Below are 8268 nucleotides of genomic sequence, written 5' to 3' on the forward strand. Positions count from 1 at the left end.
GGCTGGGCTGTGCCCCGCAGACAGACTGGCTGGTTTCCCGCGTGCTCCTGCTGGCTGCGACAGAGGATGTCTCATCCCTGCTGAGCGTGTCAAGACGAGGACGGGCTTTGTTCATGTTCTGGAATTGGTGTCCCTCTGCCTGTCCCCTCGGATGGCTGCTCCGTGTGCGGGGTGCGTTGCGGCCCATGCCAGCCGTGCCTCAGTAGGCTCAGAGCACTGGGCAGGTGGGGCACATCTGCAGCTCTCAGGATGATCATCATCATATCAGGATCCCTGCACGGCCCAGCATTCCATAACACGCTGGGGGGTCCGGGGAGCAGCTGTGGGGTCCGCTGTATCCATGCCCTGCTCCAGCTGGGACCCCGCCGGAGCAGGGCTGCCCCGGATGGCCCTGCTGCGCCAAACCTCCGCGCCATGGAGGCACCGGGAACGGCGGCCTGCTGGGCACTCCTGCCTTCCTCGGTGGCAAAGGGCGGCAGGGCTGAGTAGAGCGGGGCACAACGGGCTCCAGGGAAGGGAAGGGAAGGGAAGGGAAGGGAAGGGAAGGGAAGGGAAGGGAAGGGAAGGGAAGGGACAGCAGGGACACCCAAAGCTCTCCGCACAGGGGGCGGGCCCTGCGCGAATGGGAGTGGCCAACAGATGTGGGCGTGACACAGGGGCGGGGCGTGTCCATGGAGGCGTGGTCACGGGGCGCGCCCCGGTGGCCCCGCCCCCCACGCTCGGCTCACCATCACGCCACCGGCGGCGCGGGCCCCGCCCCCCTGCCTCCCGCCGATTGGCTGCGGGGCCGGGCGGGGCGGGGCCGGGCCGGGCGCGCGCAGCGCTTATAGGGCGGGGGCGGCGGGCGCGGGGCAGCGATGGAGCGTGTGGTGCTGGTGACTGGTGCGAGCGGGTGAGCGGCGCCGCGGGCCGGGGGCGCCGGGCCGGGCCGGGACTCGGTTCGACTGGCCTGGCCGGGGTTGGGCAGGGCTCGGCTCGGCTCGGTTCGGCTCGCCTGGCCTGGCCTGGTCGGGGCTGGGCTGGGCTGGGCTGGGTTCGGCTCTCTCTGACACCGTCCCGTTACAGCGGTGTGGGGCTGGCGCTGTGCCAGCGGCTGCTGGAGGAGGATGGCCGCATTCACCTCTGCATCGCCTGCCGCAACGAGCAGAAGAGCGAAGCCACGCGGGACCTCATCCTGGCCACCCACCCCGCCGCCCAGGTGTCCACCGTGGAGATGGACCTGGGTAACCTGGCCTCCGTGCTGCGGGCCGCCCGTGAGCTCCGCTGCAGGTATGGGATCTGCCCCCGTGGGACACCCCTGCCCCACGGGCACCTCTGACCCCTCCAACCCCTACTGCTGTGCTCTTCTCCACGCAGGTTTAACCGCCTGGACTTTGTCTACCTCAACGCTGGGATCATGCCGAACCCGCACGTGAACTACAGGGCTCTCTGGCACGGGCTCCTCGCAGGGTAGGAGGTGTTGCCGGGGGCTCCGGCCCCCGCCTGTGGGAAGCACGGGCTGCTGGCACGGTCAGGCTGTGCCCCTGGGTGCCGTGCTGAAGAGCCTGTCTCCCTCCCGGTGTGCCACAGAGCACATCCCTGGGGGATGCCCTCTCTTGTGTGGGCTGGCTGTGTGGGCTGAGTACCGTGCTGGGGTGGTCCAAGGCACCCAGTGCCACCTCCGCTCCCAGGTGTGCGGCCCGCTGGGTGCACGGGGAGGGCAGGAGGGCACCCAGAGCCTGCAGCCCCTGCATGAGAAATGCTGCTCTGTTGAACTCCGGGTCTCCTCACTGTTGTTGTGATGCCAGCGTAGTTTCTGTAGCTGTTCCAAGCTGTGGATCGCGGTATTTTGTGAAGCTCGTGGTTGGTGTGGCATTGCTGCTCTAGAGGCAGTACGGGCAGGCTGAGCTGAGGAGGGCAGCGACTTGTGTGAGTCTGACAGAACTGCTGGGCTCTTGAGCACTAGTGCCAGACTGCTTTCCTTGCCTGCATTAGGCATGGCCTGAGACCTTGGCTCAATGCTGAAGCTCGATTAAGTTATCTGAGTGTGGAATGAGGGAAGGAGGTGTTTTTAACAGTACTTTACCATGGGAAAGTAAAGGAAGGAACAAATCTTCTCTGGTCTAGTCAGTATTGAGGCCCTTGAAAATAAAGGGCCTGGAATACTCTCTAGACCTTTCCCATCTATTTTTTTATGGTTTAATGTTGCCCTTGAAGGTGAAGCTGTGCAGAGCCTGTGAGGTGAGGGTACTGCTGAAGGGCTGAAGTGGGGAAGTGGTGGATTCCCCCTGGCAGTGTTCCTCACTAACTCCTGTTCTTGGCTTCCAGGAAGGTGCTGCACATGCTGACCACTGCGGAAGGCATCATGACCCAGACGGACAGGCTGAATGGAGATGGGCTTCAGGAGGTGTTTGCTACCAACCTCTTCGGACACTTTATGCTGGTGAGGATTTGTGCAAAGATTGACCCCTCAGTCTGATGTTTGATGTGGGTAGGGATGGGTCTGGGCAGTACAGATCTCCCAGGTTCAGATGCTGATGGAGGCTACAGCCTGACAGATAAAGAATGACAGGACAAAGCCTTGACATTTGTTTAAATAGCAATAAATGGTGACTTTTGTTGCAAGAGTTAATATAATTTTGAGGTTACTCTAACCAGTGAGCCAGCAGACAGAAGTCAATCATGTGTAGCTCTCCATCCAGGATAAATGCTAAGGCTTGCCTGTATTAAATTCTGAGGTGCTCAGCTGAGCTGTCCAGCAGAATGACAGCTAATCGTACAAGTGTCTGCTTTTGGCTAGTCTAGGAAAAGCTGGCTCAGAAAGCTGAGAGAAGCTCACAGCCTTAGGTGCTGTAAACTCATACCCTAAGACTGGGAAACTACTGTGTTAAATAAGTTAAGGATTCTTTTTCCAGGTTCGTCAGCTTCAGGCTCTGCTCTGCGGTAACGAGAAGCCCTCACGACTCATCTGGACCTCCTCCAGCAATGCCAGGGAGTCTGCCTTCAGCCTCTCTGACTATCAGCATGCCAAGGGGCAGGAATCATACAGTTCCTCCAAATATGCTACTGACCTGACGAGTGTGGTTCTGAACAGGAAATTTAATGACCAGGTGATGATGGGGTTTGTGTTGCTGTAGAAACCTAATGAGCTGCTACTGTTGGTAATTATCGTGACATTGTTGTTACCTAGTTGCATTCATTCACTCATAGCAATCTCATGCATTCCTTAGTGCACAGGTAAGAACTAAACATGGCTGAGGTTGAACTGCTGCTGGGGGGGGTAGGGAATCTGCCAGAGAGATTGCCAGATTCTGGAGTTCTTGCCAGAAAAACTTCCCAACACGGGAGATTCGGGAGCGCTTCTTACCTTGCAAGCTCTTCTCTTTAGATCAGAATTGACGTTAGAGAGCAAAGAGCCTCTGCTTTTTCAGGTGTCCCTGCCTACCAGCACAGGGCTGCTGTGGCAGTGCTGCCTACAAGCACTGGAGCTGCAGGCTCTGCTGATGGCTCTGTGCTGCTGCTCAGGTTTGCCAGTGGCTGTACCAGAACCTGCCTTCCCTGTCCTGGGGCATTGATGGGTTGTGCTGGCAGCTGCTGCCCTGGTCCAGCAGTAGTGCTTGTGCCATTCTCAAACACTTCTGGAGAAAATGGTTTAGTCTCAAAAGGCTGAGCTCTTCTATATTAAAGAAGAGGTAGTCTTTAGTCTGACTGGGCTGTAATTTGTGGGATATCTGCTGTGGCTGCTGAGCTGCATGGAGATTGCACCAGGAGGCTGCATTTTCTACCCTGGGGGTTTGTAATGGGACCTAACAAAAACCTTTTGCAATTTGGACCTCTTAAAAATCACTACATGTAATTGCTCTCTGCTCTGGTGCTTCCTGGAGTATCACTCTCTGATGTCTGTACACACCCTCTCTGGCTGAGGAGTGCTGGGAGGGAAGGAGCATGACCCATTCTTTTAACTGTGCTGTAATTGCACACTGACTTGGTTTCTTCTCTGCAGGGTCTGTATTCCAGTGTTGTTTGTCCTGGGCTGGTTATGTCCAACATGACATACAGAATTTTGCCTGTTTTTCTGTGGAAGCTGCTAATGCCCATCATGTGGTTGGTGAGTGGATGTCCTGGCTGGTTTTGGGCTGTGACACACTTCACTGCAAGTGATGTACAGCACACTTCTGGCTCCTTGCTGCCTGTGTTGGTATACATTTCTTCTTCTGTTGGGCTGGGCAGGCTGGACCCTCTATAAGCCTTCCCCTTCTCATCTTGGGGCCTCAGTTTCCAAGCTGAGTTTGGAGGGTTGGTGCTGGACACTGCAGAGGAGCAGGGTTCAGCCCTTCAGCTGCAGCAGTGTTTGTCAAGGCTCCCCTTGGAAGGTTTGCCAGTTCTCTTTGGGATTGTGAAACACCATTAGCTTGCTGGCAGCAGAGCTCGGGATGTGGCCCCAACTTGGCCCCTGTGCTTTGAGATGCTGTTCATTTCTAGAACAACCTGTTTTCCAGTGTTGTTCTTTCCATTCCTCTAGAAAGCAGTGTTGTTTTTTTTTCTTTCCAGCCCTATGGAAAGCAAAGCTTCCTGCTCTCTATTGCTTCCCCAGAAGTTTCCTTGCTTTTCTTCCTCTGGCCTTCAGCTTTCCAGGTTCACTGCAGTTCTGTCTCTGAATGCTGTCTGTTCTGAGCCTTGATACTCTTGCTGCAAGAGTGGCTTTTCATCTGAAGCTGCCCCAGTTGCAGCAGTTGATCCTGATGGATCACGTTTCTCCTGGCAGCAGAGAGGCAATGCCTTCTCAGCTGTCCTCACAGCTGGCAGTCCTGCAGATCCCCTCTGCCTCCTGCCATTCCTGCCCTTGAGACCCTTCCAGAAGAGGCACCTGCAGGGTGTGTGTGCCCTGTTGCTCCTGCCTTAGGGTGAGCTCCTAGTGGGACCATGGAGTGACACTTGCTGCGGTTTGCGGTGATAAAGGGATGCTTTAGTCAGTGTGCAGTGTTACCTATTGCCCAGTTTGAGAAGCATTTGTACCTCTGGTAGGTTATCTGGAGTGTTTGGGCTGCTCAGGGCTTGCCAACAAACCTTGGGCCACAGTACAAATTCTGCCATGTCCTTCTTTTCCCCTCAGATCCGATTTTTTGCCAAAACTTATACTCTGACACCCTATAATGGAGCAGAAGCTCACGTAAGTAGTTCACCACTTGATTTTACATTGCTTCCTTCTGAGTAGCTCTTCTGGGGTCTTGTGGCTTGAGCAAAGAGCCTCTCAGCAGGGCTGGTGGGTGGGAGCTGTATTTGACCCCCAAACAGCACACAGCAGTGAGTGTGGGGAGCCAGCTGTCCCCAGGGCTGGTTAGCCACATGGAGCAGTACCCAGAAAATAAATGATTTTGGAAAAACATCCTGACCAGGGAGAATGATGTGCAGCACAGGGGATGGAGGTGGGTGATAGAGGGGCACAGCATGTCTCAAGCACAGTGGGAACAAGTTCAGCCATGCTGAACTGCTTTAGCAGAAACCTCTGTTACCCTTGGCTCAGGTAGGTCACATCTGAAGGGAGCCAGCTCAGAACTTCACATATCACATCTTCCCCTGCTTGGGGGGAGCACCTGTGGTGTCTTCTCCTGTGTCTGCTGGCAGTCAGGTCTTTGCCCACAGTGTGTGCTGGACTTGCACATCTTTGTGTTGTTCTTCTCAGGTGTGGCTGTTCAAACAGAAGCCAGAGTACCTGGATTCTCTTGTCAAATACCACAGCTGTACTACTGGACTGGGGAGATGCTACGTGGAGCCTCGAAAGGTCAGTGGAGAGGGAGCTTCCTGCTGCTGGGGGTCTGCCATCTGCTTTATATGGGAGGGCTGGTGCCAAGGCTGTCCTGTGCCTGGAGGGGAAGGAACATGCTTGTTGAATGCTAAGTAGCAGGAAGGGATGTGGGGTTATCTGCAGTGTTTCCTAGAGTAACTCCTGGCTTAGGCTGGAGTCTGGAAGACATTGGAAGTGATGATCAGAACAGGCTAAGTGTGTAATGATGCTTTCCCAAAATGTGCTCTGGCTTATGCCCTGGTGACAGGTGTCTTTAGTTGGCTGTTTGTGAAGGTAGAAGCTCTGGAAATGCACCCTGCTTATCCCCAGAGCTGTCCTCAGTGTCTGCACTGGCTACCACCAAGGTGATGGTCTCACAGTGCTGTTTCCTTGCCTTCCAGATGGATGTGGATGAAGACACTGCCGAGAAATTTTACCAGAAGCTGTTGGAACTGGAGGAGCAGACTCTAGAGAAATACCATGATCTCTTAGATTAAGTAAAGCTGGTCTCAGTGGGGTGAGAGTCTTTCAGTAGTAACCTGGGGTTTCTTCATTCTGGTGCTACCTGTGTTGCCAGCCGTTCTGCAGGCACACGGCTTCAGACACAATCTTCCTTCTCGACAGAAGGTGAACAGTTCCTGAAAATGGAAGTGTGAAAACTGAAGAGAAATACTTGGACATTTGGCTATGGGATTTTTCTTTTGGCATAAAACTGGAGACCTCGAGTAGGCAGAGTCTGTCTTAACACAGTTGCAAAGCAGTGTCTTGCAGAAGCATGACTGAGCTGTGTGTGGTTCAGGAACAGCCCCAGAACCTGTGGTTTCCATCTGGCTCAGGGCAGTGAAGGCAGCAGTCTGGGGTGCTGCCCTGCGTCTTGGCTCTGCTGGTGTTTGTAGATGGCTCAAACACATCACCTGTGGCTCATCCTGATGTACTTGAAGGCTCACCTTCAGCAGAGCTGCCCTTACACTTGTTCACCAAAGCTGGGGCTGGCTCTACAGACCTGCTCAACCAGATTGAACCTTACTGGCAGGCAGGGCCTGCCCAGCAGCTGAAACCAAGCTCCTCAAGAGCTGGCCTAAGAAGCACACGCCTGCCTCAACTGTGAGGACAGATGCCTTGCTGTCCCCTGGGTTTGGGCACTGGAAGGTTTTAACCATGGCTGGCTTGAAAGGATGATGTTAACCTGGACTCAGGGCCAGTCTGCTCTGTTTAGAGCAAGAGTGAGAGGTTACCATGTTGTTTTATCTATTTAACTCTTTTTATATAAATCTATTGTACCAACCATTCTTCCTGTTGTTTATCTGGAGACCTTCACCAAGTACCTGCCACCAAGCAACTTCAAGTGCTGTAATGAATAAATGACTGAAATTGAGTTGTCCTTGATGCAGTGGTGTTTTTACTCCAATATCCATCTACTTTTGGCTTGGAGGCTTGGAAGGAAATTTAATTTGTTGCCTTGTGCTGTATATCTGTGCATGCCTGGGAAGTGTGGAGTCTCTCTGCCACAGAAGAGCTGTTTACCACCTTTTTGGCTTACTTATGGAAAGACATGAGTGATTTCTGAAGACTTCAGTGTGGTTTTGTGTGCTGAGCACCTGTGGGAAGTCTGAGACTATTTCCCAGCCTTAGGCTCTTGGGAGATGTCTCTGGTGCTTGCTCACCTTGCTGTGTCACATAATGACTCTTAATGCTTAATGCATTAATTAATGGCTTAATGCTCGCTGGCAGAGGAACCCAGGTGCTTCCCTGGGGCTGCCTGGGGTCAGGTGCTGTTAGGGGGAGGCTGTGCTGCATGCCCTGGCTGGTGCCTCCTGCCAGGCTGCCCACAAAAACGGGTGGCTCAGGGCTCTGGTAGGAAACCTGCACAGAGCTGGCAGCCAGGAGGATCCAGGCTCATAGGGATACAGTTTTAGAGAGTCTTGCTTTCATTTTTTAACTTCTTCCTGTCATCCACTGGTTTGGAGCAGAGCAGAGGGGTCCTGCCAGTGGGGTGGTACTAGCAGCAGAGGTGTCTCAGTCTTGAGTTTGGGCTGAGGAGGCCCTCCCAGCTCAGCCTTGTGTGAGGAGCTGAGCCCAGCAGCGCTGGTGTGGGTAGGAATGTACTGGGTCTGGCCTGGCAGGAGAACAGAATGAGGACATGGCCATTTTGGGCTGGTGCTGTACTGGGTTTGGCCTGGCAGGAGAACAGAATGAGGACCTAGCCATTTTGGGCTGGTGCTGTACTGGGTTTGGCCTGGCAGGAGAACAGAATGAGGACCTGGCCATTTTGGGCTGGTGCTTCCCTCTGCTGTGGCTGGAGCTGTGAAGCAGATTGGGCTGTGCTTATACGGGTGTTTATTTAAATGCAAGAAAGGCAGCCCCAGCACCAGATCTGGATTCTGTGGCTTTGTTCAGCTGTGTCCTAAAACCCCTGGGACCAAACCCCTCTGTTTCTGGTGAAGTGCCTTCCCTTCTCCACAGGGAGAGTTGGTGCCTGGTTCTCTTCCCCACAGCATCCTGCA

General features: G+C 54.3%; 1 protein-coding gene across 1 annotated transcript; it reads left to right on the forward strand.

The window, feature by feature from the left end:
- Nucleotides 1-842: 842 nt before the first annotated feature.
- HSD17B7 (hydroxysteroid 17-beta dehydrogenase 7) lies at nt 843-6986 on the forward strand. Its single transcript, XM_084211226.1, has 9 exons — nt 843-892; nt 1066-1269; nt 1357-1449; nt 2308-2422; nt 2895-3089; nt 3983-4087; nt 5093-5149; nt 5663-5761; nt 6166-6986. Exons 1-9 carry the CDS (start codon nt 858-860, stop codon nt 6259-6261), a joined length of 999 nt encoding a protein of 332 aa, XP_084067352.1. The 5' UTR covers nt 843-857; the 3' UTR covers nt 6262-6986.
- Nucleotides 6987-8268: the final 1282 nt, after the last annotated feature.

Source organism: Fringilla coelebs, assembly GCF_963513975.1.
Source record: "Fringilla coelebs genome assembly, chromosome: 9".
In the NCBI taxonomy this organism is placed as follows: Eukaryota; Metazoa; Chordata; class Aves; order Passeriformes; family Fringillidae; genus Fringilla; species Fringilla coelebs.